General features: G+C 44.0%; 5 protein-coding genes across 6 annotated transcripts; 4 read left to right on the top strand and 1 right to left on the bottom strand.

Annotated features, from left to right (window-relative positions):
* Nucleotides 1-147: 147 nt before the first annotated feature.
* On the bottom strand, nt 148-4,022 carry LOC117147994 (protein pigeon). 2 transcript variants are annotated; one of them, XM_033315161.1, is made up of 9 exons: nt 3,870-4,022; nt 3,407-3,811; nt 3,043-3,344; nt 1,822-2,985; nt 1,533-1,765; nt 1,259-1,473; nt 981-1,205; nt 750-899; nt 546-634 (listed from the first exon to the last, which is right to left on the bottom strand). In XM_033315161.1, the coding sequence occupies exons 1-8, from the start codon at nt 3,931-3,933 to the stop codon at nt 775-777; spliced, it is 2,733 nt and encodes a 910-aa protein (XP_033171052.1). In that variant the 5' UTR covers nt 3,934-4,022; the 3' UTR covers nt 546-634; nt 750-774. The 2 variants fall into 2 exon arrangements, with proteins under 2 accessions (XP_033171043.1, XP_033171052.1); XM_033315152.1 differs by lacking the exon at nt 750-899 and having other exon boundaries at nt 148-634; nt 3,870-4,021.
* Nucleotides 4,023-4,333: 311 nt separating this feature from the next.
* Nucleotides 4,334-6,037, top strand: LOC117150669 (tubulin gamma-2 chain). Its single transcript, XM_033317668.1, has 4 exons — nt 4,334-4,453; nt 4,523-4,725; nt 4,787-5,377; nt 5,430-6,037. Exons 1-4 carry the CDS (start codon nt 4,405-4,407, stop codon nt 5,958-5,960), a joined length of 1,374 nt encoding a protein of 457 aa, XP_033173559.1. The 5' UTR covers nt 4,334-4,404; the 3' UTR covers nt 5,961-6,037.
* Nucleotides 6,038-6,430: 393 nt separating this feature from the next.
* On the top strand, nt 6,431-6,968 carry LOC117148076 (male-specific sperm protein Mst84Dd). Its single transcript, XM_033315287.1, has 3 exons — nt 6,431-6,540; nt 6,591-6,659; nt 6,713-6,968. Exon 3 carries the CDS (start codon nt 6,716-6,718, stop codon nt 6,857-6,859), a length of 144 nt encoding a protein of 47 aa, XP_033171178.1. The 5' UTR covers nt 6,431-6,540; nt 6,591-6,659; nt 6,713-6,715; the 3' UTR covers nt 6,860-6,968.
* Nucleotides 6,969-7,328: 360 nt separating this feature from the next.
* LOC117135198 lies at nt 7,329-7,840 on the top strand. Its single transcript, XM_033295273.1, has 2 exons — nt 7,329-7,437; nt 7,512-7,840. Exon 2 carries the CDS (start codon nt 7,622-7,624, stop codon nt 7,772-7,774), a length of 153 nt encoding a protein of 50 aa, XP_033151164.1. The 5' UTR covers nt 7,329-7,437; nt 7,512-7,621; the 3' UTR covers nt 7,775-7,840.
* Nucleotides 7,841-8,122: 282 nt separating this feature from the next.
* Nucleotides 8,123-10,118, top strand: LOC117135195 (zinc finger protein weckle). The gene is made up of 3 exons (XM_033295270.1): nt 8,123-8,380; nt 8,440-9,794; nt 9,852-10,118. The coding sequence occupies exons 1-3, from the start codon at nt 8,231-8,233 to the stop codon at nt 9,886-9,888; spliced, it is 1,542 nt and encodes a 513-aa protein (XP_033151161.1). The 5' UTR covers nt 8,123-8,230; the 3' UTR covers nt 9,889-10,118.
* The last annotated feature ends 9,849 nt before the right edge of the window (nt 10,119-19,967 follow it).

Raw genomic sequence — 19,967 nt, 5'->3', positions numbered from 1 at the left:
AAAGTTTAGATAATAGACCAACAACTTCCTAATAAATTTCATATTATTTCACCCTTTTAACTTTTTCTTTTTCTGTTAGATTCAATTTTGAATTAAACTCGTCTTGCCAAAAAAACCGACAATTTTCACTTTATAAATATTTAGTTTATTATAGAAAGAGAGACAGAAGCTCATTGGCCTTGCAGAAGCATAAAATAAATAGGTACAGACTAAATAAATACGTACATGATTTTAGGTACATCAATTAACAACATAAATAGTTTATAACTACAGACTTGGAATGTGTATCAGTCGTTACACAAATAATAGGAACAGAAAACTAATACTAAAAGCACACAGAACCCTAACAAAAAATCAAAGCTGCACGACGAAAATCCTAACTAATACATTTGACAAATCAAATCTTTGGAATATTTGCAAACTGGCCTCGGATGGATGCTCAAAGTACTTGATAATTTGACACAATACTTCATTAGTTACTCTTAACATTAAATTCAAGCCTCCAGTTTCAGCTGATCGATGGAGCTAAGTGTAGTTTCAATAAGCAGATTGTAGTCCAATTCGTTTAGACTGGCCTTCGCAGTCAGCAGGTCCAGAAAGGAGTCCAGTGGCGAAAGGGCTTCGGCAGTTAGATCTGCAAGAGTACCAACAACTGGTCATTAGAGAGCTGGCTATGTTAGATTAGATAACAAGAAACAAAAAGGTGCAACTGGGACAACGACTGGCGAACACTGAACAGCATTTCTTACCACCGGTCAGCGATGGGAATGGTTTCTACCAGGTGAGCGGGCGCTGCCTGAACACATAGCTCGATATGCTCAGGACGACCGTGGTTAGAATGAAAAGCAGAAAAACCAAAAGCAGCGAGTGGCAAACCACAGTGTTGGGCTTGCCCAAAGCTGGACGAGATGTGTGCGGGTGAAGAGTGTACAAATGAAAAGTTATGGTGTTTATGGCGGGGCAACCAAACTAGCTCTTACCGCTCCGCGTATTATTCCGCGACTGATTCACGCAGGCCGTGGGTCGCTGCTGGTGCAACACCTCCTGCTGCTGACCCGACAGAATGTTGGCCGCATGCTCCCGTCCGCGGATCATAAGGCTGTCCGGATGCTGCCAGCATTTGAGTAACCTTTGAGCACGCTGCTTGGGCAGAGCCGACAGAAGTGACAGCTTCCGCTCAATGCCCAGTGGGGAATCTTCAATATCTGAAGGAATACATTATGCCAGTTCTAAATAAGTATATATATTCGTAACAAACCGAAAACAATGGCCTTCATCACATCCACTTGCAGTTCGAACACATGATTCTCCACATACTGCAGGAACATATCATAGCCCAGCGCCCGATAGCCCAAGTAGGTGAAGAACGAGGAGAAACCCTCGGGCAGGGGAAACGCAATCGACTCCACAGCCAGGCAATAGCGCTCGAGGATTAGAAACAGGGAGTGCTGTTGATTGGCAGCCATTTGGTCACTGCAAACATTACGGAAGTCAGTGAAAAGTGATCGGATATGAAATCATAACCAACCCACATCAACTGAAAGCCCCTCGAGGTCTCCATGCGCGCATCTAGGCCCGCAGCTCGACAAACCAGAGAGCAAAGAGCCCGCGAGAGTTCCAGCTGCGCGGAAACGAACTGCGAGGCCACCGCGTGCACATGAGCCGGAGCCTGGGAGCGCTCGAAAAAGGTCTCCTTCAGCCAGCGGAAGCCAGTGTTGGGCTTTGAGGTGTGCTTCACCAGGTGAACGCTCAGCTCGCGCAGATACTGTAAGTTTCGTAGCTTTAGTCGAAATTATACCTCAAGATTGTGCACCAACTTACCACAGAAATGACGTGCTCCTGCTTGCTGGCTGTGCAACCCTCCAGTTCGATAAAGGGCAGCACCTCGTTGCTGAATGGAAAAGCACTGCCGCTGCTATAGTCACCAAATCCACCGGTGCCCGCGTCTGGCGAAAGTGGCGTGGTGCATCTGGACAGAGCCTCCGGCTGGTAGCAGGCCAAACTAAAGATCAACTTCTCCGTCACCTGCTCAGCACTGAATCTAGGCTGCTCCTGCTTGGCAGACTCGTTGAGAAGGTCCCACAATCGAGTCCAGATGTCCGTGCGATAAGGTGAGAGGCGCTGCTGTGGCGAGAGCAGCATCATGCTGGTATTGTGCAGGGTTTCGTGGGAGAGACCCACGCTTATATCGGCTACCTTTGCGTGAATTGGTCGCGAGGCTGAGGCAGTGGTCAATGGCAGTAGTCGCATCAGTGGCTTGGCATCCTCTGGTAGTCCACGAACAGCAGCCGCATAGCTGCCAGCCACAAGAGCCTCCTTCAGCAGAGCCACCGTGTCCAAAGAGAGCGGCCGTTCCAGGATATTGTTCAGCAGCTCGGCCAACACATCCATATCGTTCGAGTGCAAAAGAAAGTAGTGGATAATGCTGATTCTATTGTCCAGCGAACTGTCATTGCGGAAAGCCTCTATCAAATGGGATTTGGGCACGATTAACGAGACCAGATCCAAGGTGGCCGCATCGTATGCCAGGGCTCCCCACTTTCGCAAAGGCACTAGCTGCGTGATATCGGGACTTCGATTGTGGGCTGCACACACGATATGGCAGTTCGGTTCGTGCTGCAGTCCCACGTCCAAGAGGTGGACAAAAAAGGCGGACGACACCAGCAGGTGATGCTGGCCGTGGAGCGCAAATGTTGGCCTCAGCAGACGGGCCTTTTGCCACGGCACGCCGGGCATGACGCAGTGCACCACACAGCCGTGGTGAAGCAAAGTCACCGAGTAGGCAAAGTGCACGTCCTTCTGCTCCGACTGCATCGGCTGGTACAGATAGTAGTGGCAGACGAAAAACATGCCCGAGGTGTCCGCCAGTATGATGAGATTTAGCGAACTATCGTGCACGCGCAAGGGAACCGCATCGTCATCGTAGCTTGGAGATTCCTCTTTGGAGCCACTGGGCAGCTTCGGCAAATTTAGGGGTATATTAAGCTGCAATAGAAAGATATAACTACACCGATATGTAACACTTTAATTTAATGCACATACCACTGTTTCCGTTGGCTGTTTTTCATTGAACTGAAAGGCGGATAGCGTGGGGCTCAAAGTGGGAGTGGTCTGCTCGCCAGCCTCCTCCCTCTCGTCCAGCAGACTGAGGCTCTTGGCCTTCGGCTTCAAGTGAATGTAGTAGAGGGCCTGGCACTCGGGATCCCACTGGGCCCAGCTAAAGTTCCTGGCCAGCGTTTCGTAGGTCAGTATGCTGGTGTCTAGCCGCCAGGCGCTGCCCTCACCTCCGCCAGTCGAGCTTGTGGTGGAGCTCTGCTTGACCACGCAGCTGAACTGCTTGATGGCTAGGAAAAAAGGTAAGAGAATAGGAGTTATATGTGGATAATGACATATACATGACACCTACATTCCTCGTGGGTGAGCACCAGTAGCTTGTCCTGCCAGCAGGTGCGCGTGGCACTCTCGACGCGCCACAGGAACTGCGTCATCATCTGGCGAGAGGTGGGCTCCGAGTTGAGGGGCGTGGCCGTGACACCTTCGGAGCTCCTTACCTCCACGACAAAGGCCTGATAGAGCTTGCCCTCCGTTTTCTCCACGAAGGACAGCAATGTGACACTGCTGTTAATCGTTGCCTGGACGATCTCGCGGCAATTGTCGAGGGTCCAAAGGAGTCGCAACTGCTTTTTGGTGGCGTGGAAGTGGCCAATGCACGTCTCCTTGCGCTGATCCTCGTCCCCGTACTCGAATATCCAGGACGTGAGCAGAGATCCATCCTGTTCCTGGCCCAAAATGCGCCACTCGTTTGCCTTCTCTGCGATTTTTACGGACATCCATGAGGCTCTGAGTAAATTGGTGAAATTCGAACTTACCTTTATAGCCCTGGCTGGCCAGGAGACCGCAGAAGTTGGCCGCCAAGTTCTCCTGCCGCAGCATTTTTGATTTTTATTCAATATTTGTACATAAACATTTGCAACGAATTTTTTCAATCAGCCTGCCAGTGTGGACGTTGCGCGGTTCTCCGAAAATAACGACTCCCGAAGAACCGTTACTCGCAGCCACAGGGTGTGCTGTGCAACTGAAAAAGCTTGTCATTTAAATTTAAAAAAATAACAGTTAAAGTTCTATGTAAAAAAAACCTAAAAAATATATAAATATGGCTAAATATTTTTGAACGTAAGTATTTTCAAACATTGAGTAATTCTTAATTCTAAGTATTTTCTATAAACCCAACACCATTTAATAAATAATAAAGAATAGTAAAGGAAATAGGTATTAACTTACTGTTTTTGTACTTCTTGTATATCGATATTAATGGCTTCCATTTCCATCTCCAGTTGGCCTTAGATGCACAGTTATGATTTGCGGAGAAAGAAGCGAAATTAACTAAACTGCAAGTCAAGCAAAATGCCCAGCGAGATTATAACCCTTCAATTAGGCCAATGTGGCAACCAAAGTAAGTTCTCCAAGTCGAAATCGAAGTTAAGAGAAGCTCCGCTTTGATCGAGATCACTGCATTCCACAGTTGGTTTCGAGTTCTGGAAGAGATTGTGCCTGGAGCACGGCATCTCCCCGGATGGCGTCCTGGAAGACTTCGCCACCGATGGACAGGATCGCAAGGATGTGTTCTTTTACCAGGCGGACGACAATCATTACATACCGCGGGCCGTTCTCATAGACTTGGAGCCCAGGGTCATTAACAACATCATGACCTCTCCGTACTCCAAGGTCAGTGCGAATACTGGGCTTCTTAGATCGGATTGGATGGATATGTCTTTCCCTTTTGCAGTTGTACAACCAGGAGAATGTGTTCCTCTCCAAGCACGGCGGTGGAGCAGGAAACAACTGGGCCTCCGGGTTCAGCCAGGGTGAGAAGGTGCAGGAGGAGGTGTTTGACATCCTGGACCGCGAGGCCGATGGCAGCGATTCGCTGGAGGGATTCGTGCTCTGCCACTCCATAGCCGGCGGAACGGGATCCGGAATGGGCTCATATGTCCTGGAACGACTGTCCGAACGCTTTCCCAAGAAGCTCATACAGACGTACAGCGTTTTTCCCAATCAGGACGAGATCAGCGACGTGGTTGTGCAGCCATATAACTCAATCCTTACCCTGAAGCGGTTGACCAAGTGCGCGGACAGTGTGGTGGTGCTGGATAATACCGCACTGAACCGCATCGCCACCGAAAGATTGCACATCCAGACGCCCACATTTACGCAGATCAACAATCTGGTGTCCACCATCATGAGTCTGAGCACCACCACCCTGCGATATCCCTCGTACATGAACAACAACCTCATCGGTCTGACCGCCTCGCTCATTCCCACGCCCCAGCTGCACTTCCTGATGACGGGATATACTCCGCTGATGTCGGACTGCGAGGTATGATGATACATAAATGGGAATGCAAATAAAAAGAGGCAACCTCTTTCAGACCAAGACAAGCGTTCGAAAGACCACCGTGTTGGATGTGATGCGTCGCCTTTTGCAGCCGAAGAACATGATGGTTTCCGCCCTGACGGACAAACAGAGCCGCCAGTGCTTCGTCTCCATACTGAACATCATCCAGGGCGAGGTGGATCCATCCCAGGTGCACAAGTCGTTGCAGCGCATCCGCGAGCGAAAGCTGGCCAACTTCATACCATGGGGTCCGGCCAGCATCCAAGTGGCTCTGCCGCGCAGTTCACCCTACGTTCAGTCGGCCCACAAGGTATCCGGATTGATGATGGCCAATCACACGGGAATCAGTTCGCTCTTCAAGAGGGCCTTGGCCCAGTACGATAAGCTGAGGAAGCGCAACGCCTTCCTCGACAACTTTCGCCGCGAATCCATGTTCCAGGACGACCTGACCGAACTGGACATCGCACGGGACACGGTTGACTGCTTGGTGCAGGAGTACGACGCAGCCACCCAAATCGATTATCCACAGTGGAGTCCCGCCGTCGAAGCTTCGAAAGCCGGTTAAATGATAATAATTTATAATTCAACACTCAATACTTGTTTTTTTCTTTTATCAACAATAATATATGTATGTATTTTCAATACCTTGTAATCAATGCAGGAATTAAAAAGATTTCCAGGTAAGATTCAACTTACATACTAGAAACTAGTAACGATCGCACCTCAACACACTAAATTTCTGATGTCAACTAATGTGTGAAAAAAAGGTTATTTCTTCAACTAAGGATATACAATATCTAAAATTAACTTATTCGCTAGTTTGTTAGTTAGTTTAAAGTTCGTAAATACAATCACTAGTTCCACACGGTTTTTACCCCTAATCTTTTACATTTGATCAGTGATTGTAGTTTATGCAAAGAATTATTCTATTATTTGGTTTATGTATCTTGATAAATTTTTATAGTCACATTGGCTTTGCATTTTCATGTCACTTCACATTTTCCCGTAACAAACTAAGCTAAATGAATTTTTCATTCGTATTCCAAAATTCGATGTGTTAACACCTTTGGAAATAGTTTGTGTCTTACGTTTTCCGGTACCTATTTTGTTGTTTCTAATATCCTATTTCTGTAAATAGGCCGAATGTAAGTTTTAGTTTACATTGCAAAGAGAACAATCTAATATGGGTTTAAAGTCCATTTAGCTGCCCTTTTAGAAGGAAATTAGCATACCCTGAACACTTTTCCCAAGGCAAACTAAAATCGTAAGTGAAAACAATTTATATGACTGATTCTTAGCTTTCCTTTTTTTTGGAAGATCATGTGTTGCGGACCCTGTGGACCTCGCTGCTGCGATCCCTGCGGCGGATGCTACAACTGCTGCGTGGAACTCTGCTGTGTGCCCTGCACCCCAGCCTACATCCAGTGCTCCTTTATGCCCTGCGGTCCAAGAGGCTGTTGCTGAAGTGGGAATAAGTCAGGTGCCGAAACAAGTCCAACAATATTGTACCTGAAACACTCGTAGATACACAACATGTCCCAATAAACGAATTTAATAAATGTTAATAGCTTGTGTCAATGAATATGAATTCTATATTTCGATATATAAAGCCTCCTTGATTTCGAGACAAAAACGATCTCGATATTTATATTTTCAGACGATCGTGAGGGAAAATGAGATCAAAGTCGTTTGTAATTTAAGAATGGTTTGATCTTATGCTGGACAACTACAACTTCGTGTTGCCTTTGCACATCCTCCCAAGGCGATTCGTCACTACGTTGTCTGCCGTTAACAGATGCTGAAATGTCAAGCTTTACAAGTTCCTTAACTGTCACAACTTCTAGAGATATTCAAAGGGACAAATTAACAGCCAATCTAGTAGTCTTTAAATTGAACATCTGTCAACAGTTTTGGAGATGCCAAATGTCGAGAAGGGATCACATTCATTCTTTCCCCCAGCCTCGGTTTGAACACATCTAAAGTAACACAGGAACAGGAAATCCCAATGACCAACACCTTTTGGAACTAAATTTGTTGTCGTGGTCAGTCTAAACGAATATTCTAAATATATTTTACATAAAATTCATCTAAATCTCAATTTTACCACATTTTCCAGACAATATTCTCGTTTCGGTTCCGAGTGAGTGCGTATCCGTGATCCTTGTTTACTTTGTGGGTTCTCTCTTTCCATTGACTTCCACCCAAAATATCCAAATCCAATCCAAGATGTGCTGCAATCCTGGAGGCTGCTGCAACCTGCCCTCCTGCATCCAGTGCACGAACTTTTGTTTCAACTGCTGGACGGGAACTGCTGCAGTGCCCTGTTGCCGAGGTAGTTGCATTCCGGGATGCAGTAGCAGCCCTGGATGCCGTTGCTGATCATCACCAAAATTATTAAACAAGTCTACAGCTAAAAACTGAAATAAACTAACAGATACCCCAAACTAACAAATTGGTTTTTTAGATTCTATATTCAAACATCGACGAGAAGGCAAATGGATGAAATTCGGTTAATCGTTGAGCAGCATTAAATATTTAAACTATATCACAACATAGTTGATATTGACACAATCTACGAGAATGGGTTGAGTTGTTCATTGCAATAATAATTAAATAGAAATCGATGGTCTGCAGGAATGGGTCTTATTGGGTGTTGTGTATAACATAAGGGTTAAGCGAAAATGCCGTTAAGAATTTCCCATGGTCTGATTGCGACAACTTGTATCTGGTCACACTGCACCGAACCAGAATCAAATCGGGACTAAAAGTAAACAATTAAACTGCTAATTCTCGGTGATAAGGTGTCCCATAAGACCACTTGGTTCCATTGCCAAAATGACGGACGGCAGCCACTGGCTGAACTGGTGTCGCCTGTGCGCCAAGGACGACGCCCATGGCAATGTGAAGGTGCAAATGAATGCGAATTCCCAGGGGAACTGGGACAATGTCTTGATAATGGCCATTCGCAAGTACTTCGAAGTGCAAGTAAGTGGTGAAACATATGCTTCTGAAAATGTAATGTGAAATATGTATTTGTTTGCCAGATGCAACTGGAGGACGAGCTAAGCAGCGTGCTGTGCACGGAGTGCTATACGCTTATCAGCGAACTAATCGATTTTGCAGAGCATGTGACCAAAGTGCAGGAGATCTTTGAGGTCCTGCGGCGCACGGAAACAGATGGGGACCAGGAAATGGACGTGGCTGCACTGCGTCAGCAGTTTGGACTGTGCGATGACGACTGGACGCACATTATAAAGCCCATTCCTGCTGTAGAAATGGAATCGGATAATGTTTATCAAAAACCCGCTCAATTATTACAGGAGTTTCCTATGCCGGATGCAGGCAACCAAGAAATGGAAATATCGGAAAGGGAATCAACAACCCACTCAATTCAAACCAAAAAGATCGTAGGAATGGAGATACCCAAGCAGGAATTCATCGACTTAGGTCCCATTCTGTTGGAAAAGAACACAAGTCAACTGGACATGGAGGATGTGCTAGACGAACTGCCTCAGGAGGAACTATCGCAACCGCGCATCGACTGCACAACCTCTCCGGCCTCTATGGAGAATGATGTCAAGTCAGAAATGCTTGACAGCTGTGATGGAGACGCCGATTTCCTGCCCGTAGATGGCCAACGAATGGATCTCGTCGCTGAAGCAACCACACCAAATGCTCCGGAATCAAGTGCTGAGGAGAAGGCCAAACGGGGTCGCATGGACTGCGAGAAATGTGGCAAGGTCTACAGAAATCGCGCTTCATACGAGAAACACTTGGAGCGCGAGTGCCGCCGGATCGAGCGGCGCGTGAAAGTGGACAAAACAACAACCACCTGTGATATTTGCAACAAAACGCTATCCTCCGCCACGGCGCTGAAGCTCCACAAGGAGGGCATACACCAGAATGTCAAGCCATATATCTGCGATAGTTGCGGCAAGCAACTGAAGACAATTACAGCACTAAATGAACACAAGCTGGTTCACACGGAAAGCCGTCCCTTCGAGTGCACCGTCTGCAAGGCGGGCTTTAAGAATCGGGCTCGTCTGAAGGCCCACTACCAAATCCATGCGGAGCCCAGTTTCGTGTGCAACATTTGCGGCAAGAAGCTGCAAACGCGTCGCACCTGGAACATGCACAAGGTCGTGCACACCGAGGAGCGGCGCCTGAAGTGTGATGTCTGCGGCGCTCTCTTCAAGCGTTCGAAGACGCTCAAGACCCACCTGCTGAGCCACACGGGGCTGCGACCGTACGTTTGCAACTACTGTGGCAAGTCCTTTGCCTGCAATGCCAATTGCCGGTCGCACAAGCTCAAGAAACATCCGCAGGAAGTTCAGCAGGAGGATGGAGCACGGCTGCCCTCTCGCCTCAATGTTCCAACGTTGGAGGAACTTCGCGTTATGTGAGTTGCAGTGGAAAAATCTAGTTTATTCGATTTATTTATATGATTTATTTTCAGGACTCAAAAGCTACCAAAAGGAACAACAGAAAACTAGCGTTAGCATAATAATATATTTACCTTTAAGCTGGCATCAGATAGGAATGTGCAATCTCAAATTTTCCAAACAAAGATCTAAATATATTAAGTAAGAAAGTCATTTAAGTCATTGCCAAGTAGCAAAAACTTGCCAAAACTCACTGATCGAATAATAAAACGCATTCGAGTTATTTAAAAACAAAATAATTTTATTGTTGTTTAATGGAAATAGAAATTCTTACAATACAATTGTTGTTGCTGGTTGTTCTTGTTGGTTGGTTTAATATTAATGTTACACAACATTTTTTAAATGTTAATTAATACCGTATTTTAATATAATAATAATTTCATGTTTTTTTTCCTTTTTTAATTACTTCGAAAATTGTGGCCCCTAAGCATTAAAAAGACTTTTATTTCCTTCTCATATTATATTTTAAAAATTCTCGCTGACGCTGTCGACTTTGCCATTGGATTTGCCATTTTGAGCACAGTTTAAAATCTGTCGTCATATCAAATTCAAATAGGTGTGTTCCCGAACTCGCCACTCTAGCTAGCAAATTTCAGCTTTTAATAAATTATTATGATTTGTTCTCTGTTTTACGTTTCCCACATGTATAAAAATATTCATATATAATTTACCGTAAGTACCTTTTGTTTCTCTTACACATTACATTAATGAGTTGTTATCTTGGGTTTGCCTTAATGTTTTATATATATAGGTTTATATATAAAATGCGCATACAGTTGGAATCTTAGTTAGTAATAATAGTTAATGAGTTAATAACGTTCACATTCAATTACATCGTATTCAATTAAGTACGACTATGATTACATTTTAATTTTCTTCTTGACGAGTTTAAATGTAATTCAAAAAAACAGTGTTGGTTGTGCTCAAAAATGTTGAAGATTCAAGTTAAATGCCTTTTCCGGTTTCGTTTTCTCAAAAAAGTGGCTTGGTTTACTGGTTCATTACATTTAATTGTGCTGGATTTGCGGGAAAGATGGACTAGATGGACTGACTAATGACTGGATGATTGAGTGACTGACTGAGTGAGTGATTGAGTGACTGACTGACTGACTGATTGAGTGAGTATCATGCAGGGTATCTGAGGAGCCGAGCTGAGCTGATCCTGGCAGTAAGTTAAGTCAGTTACAAACTTAAACCGAATGGTAATTGCTCTGCACTGTGGTTAAATCTTTGTATGCATGTTAGAAACAGTATATGGCATATAGTATGCATTTGGTGGGCGTGTATATATTTCCTTTCCTTTCCTTTTATTTTATTTTCCTTTTTTCATTTCAACGCAAAAAGTTAACAATTTCCCCGTTCGAAACAGCTGAGAATGGCCGCCTGCCTGACAAAGTCTACGTGTAATATAGATTTTCTTTATATTTATATAAGTGTTGAATAAAAATGCCAACCCTCAATGATATACATTATTTGCTTGTCAGTCCATATTTTCCACATTTTCTTGTCATTTGCTTTAACATTTTTTTTTCATTGATTTTCTTTTTTTATTTGTATTTATCTTAAGTGTAAAACAAAATTTGAGCGAAATATACGATTTGTAACTGAACGTACAGTGTAAACAATTAACCATAAAGAAAACATATTACTTTTATTACTTTAGCTGATAAAATGTCTTAGTTTCATATGACAACGTAGTATATGAAAGCCATTTAAGCAACACCCTGTATTCACTCGATTTTTTTCTTTTTTTTAGTGTAGGTTAAAATTCAACTTGGCTTTAGCGAGAAATTCAAATTGCGGGGAGACATAAAAATCAATCCTTACACGGAAAATTGGTAATTGGTAAATCGTTTGCTAAACATAATATATATGTTGTAGAGGCGACTGAAGCAGTGGGTGAAAAAAAAAAAAAAATCTCGATAAATAATCGATAGGGCGGTCAGCTGTGACACACTAATGTGAGGTCATACTAGATGTAGCACGAAGTAGCTAGAATGTACTAGACTGGATGCAACCCTTATTAGCTGCACCCGATAAGTTTGGTATTATTCGGTTATCGAAGAAAAAGTGTTGTTCAGCTGATCGTGATTTCCGCCGATGGCCTACGCCTCGACTAATGTTTCCGGTTCGCCTTTTTTTCGATCTGAACAGTCAACGCGTCAAGTTGTAAAAGTGCGTCGAAAATTTTAACTTGCGGTCATACGGAATTTTTTGTCGTGCGAAATATCGAGAATACGGCGTTCCTTCGCTTATAGTGGTGCGCGGAATAAGTCCGGCGTGTGTTTTCCCGGCGATATTAAGCCGTAGAGATCGGCGTTTGTCACGGCCCTCTCACCGCCGCTTTGCCGCCAAATCCTAGCTTCGACTGGGACAAACTGCAGCCGAAATTGAAGCCCGGTGGGTTTTCGCTGGACGTCTTATACTTTCGCCCGGGTCCTACGATTTTACGGATCCGCTACCGGCGGGCAGAAGGAGAGACGGCAACTGCGCCAGGCCGAGTAGTGGAGCGCCTTTCCAGCGAGCCGGAGCAAAGGACCAGCCGCAGCAGCCGGACAGCGACCGCCCTAAATCGGGGCCACCAGGAGGGATCTTTAAACAAATAAAAATGCAGCCTAAGTAGAGCTTAGAGTGAGGTTAGAGTGAATAGAATTTTCTTTAGGCTTGATCGGCAGTCTAGAATGTCGAAATTAAATTAAATTCCAGTTGAATCGAACAAAATTTCTAAGTGTACGCTGAGATATGCCGAAAGCCAGACCTAACCTTACTAAAGAGTATTAATTCCACCTGATCGCCATCTTGGACATAGAGTGGCAGAAATTAAAATTATTCCTATGTAGTTTAAGTTTAACGTTAAGCCATAAGAATAGGTTCACGAGTAGGAAACTCGGTCATACCGTTTAATAATTTTTCTTGAATTTAAAAAAAAAATGAATTCTTATTAGTGATTAAAGTTTTAAATAGTAAGTGATCTAACCTAAGCTAATTAAATTTTCTTTGGAGTTCCTTTTCGGAAATTACTCATTTAAATATTCAAGTGGGGATCTTTAAAATTTTTTTTTCATGCAGTCGTGTTATCCAAAAATTATGCCTCTTTATAGTGTTTGTGGAAAAAGCCACCTTTTCGTTTCAGCTCATTTGCGCCGGGAGATCGATCTTTCGCCGAGGAGTGAAAAGTTGAGTGAGTCTCATTGATAAAATTTTATTCTTATTGGAAATGTTCGGTTGTAAACCGAATAAATTTTGCTAGAGGTCATCTTATGTTGTATTCACACTGCAATTAAAAAAAATATATATATGATAATGGAGTGGCGAGAGCAGCCAATTGAAATATAAAGAGAAAAGAAAATTTAACCGAATTTATTAGTGGCTCTCTCTCAAGCAGAATTAACTTTCTTTCTCGTTAAAGATTCGGTATAATAAAAACTCAAAAAAAATAATAAATACAATTAAAATAAATTAAATTAAAATTAAAAATTAAAATTAAGAAAGAGATTATAGAGAGAACGGAAATTATTAAAGATTTAAATGAAAAATGGAAAATATATATATTTAGCCCTAGTATTTTTAACCTTTAATTGTAATGATCTCGAACATCGAATTGAACTACCTTTTCTGATCTCGCAACTGCGTGAATAAACCTTGCTTTAGATCTTTTGAGTTACACTAGCCCGTATATTATTTGTATATTTACTTGGTTCTTTAGTATGTACTTATTTTTAAATATAAATATTGTTATTAATTATTAAGCCTTGATTGATTTTGAAAATATGAATTTCTAAGAAAACCTAAATACTGACTCGGCTGATGTTTCTCCTGACGTAGGGCACTGAAGGGGCCACTAGAGCTATGCTCTTAAGGGAAGTGGTCTAAGGTAGGGCAGGGCAATGCGCGAACACGATTCCACCGGTGCTTCGCAGGCGAAAAATTCTCAAACCTTCCTCCCAATCTAGAACTGTCCGCTTCCGAAGGTATTAATTTGCTTCCTCCGATTTTTGTATCCTAGCTCCTTCATTTTGTTGTTGTTGCAAGCACGCTCAATTTCTCGATCTTATTAATTGTTGTCCGTGACGAAAAGAGATCTGTACAAGCAAGACCACCACACCCATTGCCATGAGCTAGAGCCGGCCTCTAAAGCGTGCACCCGCAAGTACAGGTTCTCCAGTCTTTCATCATTTCTTTATTCGTTGCACGTTACAGTTTAGTTAAGAATAATAATGAATAAGATAAAGTGGCGCCCAACGTGTGGGGCCTTAGTGAGTTTTTTTTAAAATTCATTAAGACTCGCGAATTAATATTTTCAATCCTTTCTTTAAATTTTCTGTCTCACTTCCAAAAATTTTTGTGTTTAGAATTGGTTGTGGAGTACACGTCAAGTCAATACTAATATTGCTGACTGGCCATAACTAAGACTGATCCCAAAAATTTTCCTAAGTGTAGCAAAGGGAAATGTGGATTTTGCTGAGGAAAACAGAGTAACAGTAACTTCGGTTAGGTTTCTGTCCCGGTTTTATCTACTTCCTTGAGCTAACTAAACGCTATTCTACAAAAAAAAAAAAAAATCATTAACGCAACATGACGGAAAATCTTTGCGTTACTCAAGAGAAATGCAAGATCCTCATATAGTTGACGATTTTCCTCTATTTACTATTCGTTTAAATAAGATAGAGTTTCTTATAGGTTGGAATATTCGTGCCAAGGAAAAGGCACGATCCGAGACTTAACTGATACACCTACTGGTGGTGTTGAAATTTAGTCTAACATGGAATATCTTATTTTAATGAAACTCCGTCTACGCCTTCGTGAGAATTTTGAGCCAAAATAATAGACAGCCCTACGAAAGGAGAACATCAAGCTAAGAGTTCAGTTTTATTATCTTTTTCGCACCTTATCGCTGATATTTTTACGTATAAGTTTATTTTCTTTTTGCTCGCCATTTTGAACCGGTAATTTTTAGCAAGTATGATGGGGTTAGACCGATCACCAACTAGGAAATCTCCTAGTGTCTCAAACCCTGTTTGTAAATTATGTGCAGCCGAGATCAGCACACAAGATTTGTATGTGACAACCTGTCACCATGAATTTCACAGGGAGTGCATTGGCAATCATTTTAAAAAAAGTGAGATCTGTCCGAGGTGCAAACTAACCTGTAGGCCTCCAGCCGAAGCGTCCGAAAGGGTAGGGAGAGAAACTCGCAGTAAAACGAAAAATCTTCCAGCCGCAACAGTAGACGGGGGTCCTTCGACATCAGCCAGCGGTGCTAACGCAAATGAAGCTAGTTCAAGCGCTGTAAGTGCTAATGCAGCTTTGTTAGCCATGGAGCGGAGGCTTCTAGCAACGTTGTCAGAGAAGATGGCTGATTTAGTACAGAACGCTATCACCTCAAGCATGCAGCGAATAATGCCCACTCCGAGTCCAGCTGTAGTCGTTACAGCCAGTGAAATGTCCGCTGATCACCCAAACGAATATGAGAGGCAGTATACAGCATCGCCAAACCCAGTTCCTTCTCCGCGAAGCGCTTCTTCCGATTTGTTTGATCGGCCAGATAAAGTCGTCCACATATTAAATGGTTGGAAAATAAAATATTCTGGTGTAGGAGTGTCAGTGGACAACTTTATATACAGAGTCGAAGCGCTTACAAGGCAGACGTTGAACGGAAATTTCAACCTGTTATGCAGAAACATAAGTGTATTGTTTGAAGGCAAGGCGAACGACTTCTTTTGGCGCTATCATAAAGCCAACGGTGAAATTCTGTGGGAGAGATTTTGCACAGCCCTACGCCTGCAATTTCGACAGAGTCGCGACGACGGGGACATAGAAGAACTGATCCGGAATACCAAACAAAAACCAAATGAATCGTTTGATAGTTTCTACGACACGGTATCCGAGTTAGTCGACCAGCTAGAACAGCCTTGGACAGCCAACAAACTTGTCCGCGTGCTGAGAAATAACCTTCGTCCAGAGATCCGCCACGAAATTCTAAACTTAGATGTCCGAACGGTGTCGGAGTTAAGAGAGATTTGTAAGCGAAGGGAGGCATTCCTGGCTGACGTCAGAAGATGTAGTAGCTACGCAAAAGATACCCCGTTTAAACGTGAGATTTCCGAGGTCTGTCAGGAGAGTGAAGATGAGGTGAAGTCAACATACGGAGCTGAGAACGAAATCGAAGCTTTTTCCCTAGTGTGTTGGAATTGCCGAGTCGAAGGTCACCGATACCAAGAATGCATAGCCGAAAGACGAGTGTTTTGTTACGGGTGTGGTGCTGCAAACACATACAAACCAAGTTGCAGAAAATGCTCAAAAAACTTCAAGGTCGGCATGTCGAAGTTGCCAGTCAAACCGAAGACTTCGAATGCCGCAAGGAATCAGTCGACAATGACCGATCAGTAGAGAACACCAATAAAAGTGTGTCTCTACTCCTCCCTGACGTACCAATTAAACCGGCTATTAGACTGCTTCACAGCAAGATTTCGGAATTACGAAACGTCTGTATTTCGGATTCCAGAAAAACTCCAGCAATTCTTAAACGAAAACCTCGCAGTGCTCGACGCTTGAAATTGTTCTGGAAGAATGTCAAAAAATGTAAAGCCAGTTTGGATTACATCAGATCTATTCCGACAGGACCTCGAGACCCTCGACCGTTCTTACCGATTCGCTTATTGAATCGCCTAGTCTACGGATTGTTGGATTCAGGCGCATCGATTAGTTGTATTGGAGGAGGGTTAGTGCGAGCTGCGATGGAAGACAAGAAGTTTAAGTCGTTGATAGGAGAAGCTGCGACAGCCGACGGGAATTCTCAACGGATAGTAGGACTGCTAAAGATAGAAGTGGAATACGGTGACATCAAAAAGCTTTTGAAGTTGTATGTCGTGCCATCGTTAAAACAGGATCTCTATTTGGGAATTGACTTTTGGAAACTATATGACCTCCTTCCTGCTAACTTGAAAATAGCTGAAATATCGTCGCCTGAGCCCAACCAGCAAACGGTGGTGGATCAGCACGAATTGTGTGAAGGTGACAAAGCCAAGTTGGCCTATGTAATCAACTGTTTTCCTTCCTTTAGCCAGGAAGGGTTAGGTAAGACGAATTTGGTCTCTCATTCGATCGATGTGGGCACCGCTAGGCCTGTGAAGCAACGGCATTTCCCTGTCTCCCCCGCCGTCGAAAAAGCAATGTATGCGGAAATCGACCGGATGTTACGCTTAGGGGTGATAGAGGAGTCTGAGAGTGCTTGGTCTTCACCGATCGTAATGGTGACTAAACCAGGCAAAGTCAGAATTTGTCTTGACTGTCGAAAGGTCAATAGTTTTACGGAGAAGGATGCATATCCGTTACCCCAAATAAACGGGATACTGAGTCGTTTGCCGAGAGCTGAGTACATATCGAGCCTAGATCTGAAGGATGCATATTGGCAGGTCCCTTTGGATCCTAAGTCTCGGGACAAAACAGCTTTTACCGTCCCGGGTAGACCGTTATATCAGTTTAGAGTCATGCCTTTCGGGTTGTGTAACGCCACGAGCACTATGTCACGGTTAATGGACAAAGTAGTGCCGGCTCATTTGAGAAACGAGGTTTTTATCTATCTAGACGACTTACTAGTAGTATCTTCTTGTTTTGAGAGCCATTTGAATGTACTCAGGGAGTTAGCCCTGCAGATAAAGCGCGCGGGCTTAACGCTAAACGTCGCTAAAAGTCACTTTTGTATGCGACGAGTACGCTATTTGGGCCACATTATCGGAGACGGTGGAATTCGCACAGACCCTGAAAAGGTGGCCGCGATTACCGATTTCCCATTGCCTAAAAGTTTGAAAAGCTTGCGCAGTTTCATGGGATTGTGCGGATGGTACAGGAAATTCGTGGCAAACTTCGCGACACTTTCTGCACCATTGACTGACTTGATGACCACGAAGCGGAAGTTTGTACTAACGAAGGAGGCAATTGAAGCGTTCATCAAGCTCAAAGAGTGTCTTAGCAAAGCTCCAGTCCTGTGTAGTCCGGATTTTGCGAAGCCGTTTGCCATACATTGCGACGCTAGCAAGTCAGGCGTGGGTGCCGTGCTAGTACAAGTGTCCGAAGAAGGTGACGAGCGTCCTATCGCTTTCGTTTCGAAGAAGCTGAACAAAGCTCAACGAAATTATACCGTCACAGAGCAGGAGTGTTTGGCCGCAATAGTAGCTCTCAAAAACTTCAGAGCATACGTGGAAGGACTCCCTTTTAAAATAATAACCGACCATGCTTCGCTCAAGTGGCTAATGTCCAATCACGATCTAAATTCACGACTGGCGCGATGGGCATTAGCTTTGCAAAGATTCAAGTTCGAGATTGAACACCGTAAGGGTTCTTTAAATGTCGTCCCGGATACATTGTCTCGTGTAAACGAGGAGATTGTAGCCGCGGTGGACTTGCAAGAAGACTTAATTGTTGATTTCGACTCTGAATTTTTCCAGTCTAGTGACTACGTAAAGTTGGTAGAGACCGTAAAGGAAAATACCTCGAATTTTCCTGATCTCAAGGTGGAGAGCGGGTTTTTATATAGAAAAGCCGAGCACCTGACTGGAGAACGAATGCATGACGAATACGCCTGGAAACTTTGGGTCCCCAAAGAGTTGGTATCGAAGATTCTGGCTCGCGCGCACGATAGTCCGTTAGCTGCGCATGGTGGCATACACAAAACCTTGGAAAGAATACGGCGATATTACTTCTGGCCCGGTCTCGTTTCGGACGTGAGGGCTTATATTAGTGCGTGTGAGGTTTGTAAGAGTACAAAATCTCCAAATTTCACTCTCAGACCGCCTTTGGGAAAAGCGCCTGAATCGCAGCGATTCTTCCAGCGTTTGTTCATAGATTTTCTCGGACCGTATCCTAGGTCAAGGAGCGGCAACATAGGAATCTTTATTGTTCTGGATCATTTTACGAAATACGTGTTCTTGAAACCCGTAAAGAAGATTGATTCCAGCGTCGTCATAAAGTATCTGGAAGACGAGTTGTTCATGACGTTCGGAGTGCCCGAAGTGATACTGTCTGACAATGGTTCCCAATTTCGAGCGAGGACGTTCCAGAAACTTATGGAGCAGTACGGCGTTAAGCACACTCTGACCGCTGTTCACTCGCCTCAGGCAAATGCTTCGGAGCGCGTGAACAGATCAGTAATTGCTGCAATCAGGGCCTATCTGCGTCTCGACCAGAAGGACTGGGATGAGTTTCTCAGCCGAATATGTTGTGCGTTGAGGTCGGCGGTGCATTCTAGCATTGGTACTAGTCCCTATTATATGGTATTTGGGCAGCACATGATCACGTCAGGGTCGACGTATTCGTTGATCAGACGCCTAAATCTCCTGGACGATCGTTCTCTAAAGTTCGACCGGCACGAATCTTTCGAGATAATGCGGAAGCAAGCTGTCGATCAGATGAGAAACAAGCATAACGAGAATGAGAAGCGGTATAATATCCGTTCTCGTGAGGTATCATTTGTCGAAGGGCAAGAAGTTTATCGGCGGAATTTTAAGCCAAGCTGTTTCCAAACCGGTTACAACGCCAAGTTTGGACCGACGTTCGTGAAGTCTCGAGTTCGGAAGAAGATCGGCAACGTGTATTACGAGCTGGAGGATCTCCAAGGACGAGTTGTGGGTACCTATCATGCCAAGGACATTCGGCAGTAAGGTGCTTCCAGTCGGTCTCAGCCTAGTGTGTCAATGAGTACCCTAGTCTGAGTGTAGCGGGGGGGTTTTGTAGAGGCGACTGAAGCAGTGGGTGAAAAAAAAAAAAAAATCTCGATAAATAATCGATAGGGCGGTCAGCTGTGACACACTAATGTGAGGTCATACTAGATGTAGCACGAAGTAGCTAGAATGTACTAGACTGGATGCAACCCTTATTAGCTGCACCCGATAAGTTTGGTATTATTCGGTTATCGAAGAAAAAGTGTTGTTCAGCTGATCGTGATTTCCGCCGATGGCCTACGCCTCGACTAATGTTTCCGGTTCGCCTTTTTTTCGATCTGAACAGTCAACGCGTCAAGTTGTAAAAGTGCGTCGAAAATTTTAACTTGCGGTCATACGGAATTTTTTGTCGTGCGAAATATCGAGAATACGGCGTTCCTTCGCTTATAGTGGTGCGCGGAATAAGTCCGG

The sequence above is a fragment of the Drosophila mauritiana genome, chromosome 2L (assembly GCF_004382145.1).
Source record: "Drosophila mauritiana strain mau12 chromosome 2L, ASM438214v1, whole genome shotgun sequence".
Taxonomy (NCBI): Eukaryota; Metazoa; Arthropoda; class Insecta; order Diptera; family Drosophilidae; genus Drosophila; species Drosophila mauritiana.
The sequence above is the reverse complement of the archived record's forward strand: the minus strand, read 5'-3'. Positions and strand labels throughout refer to the sequence as shown.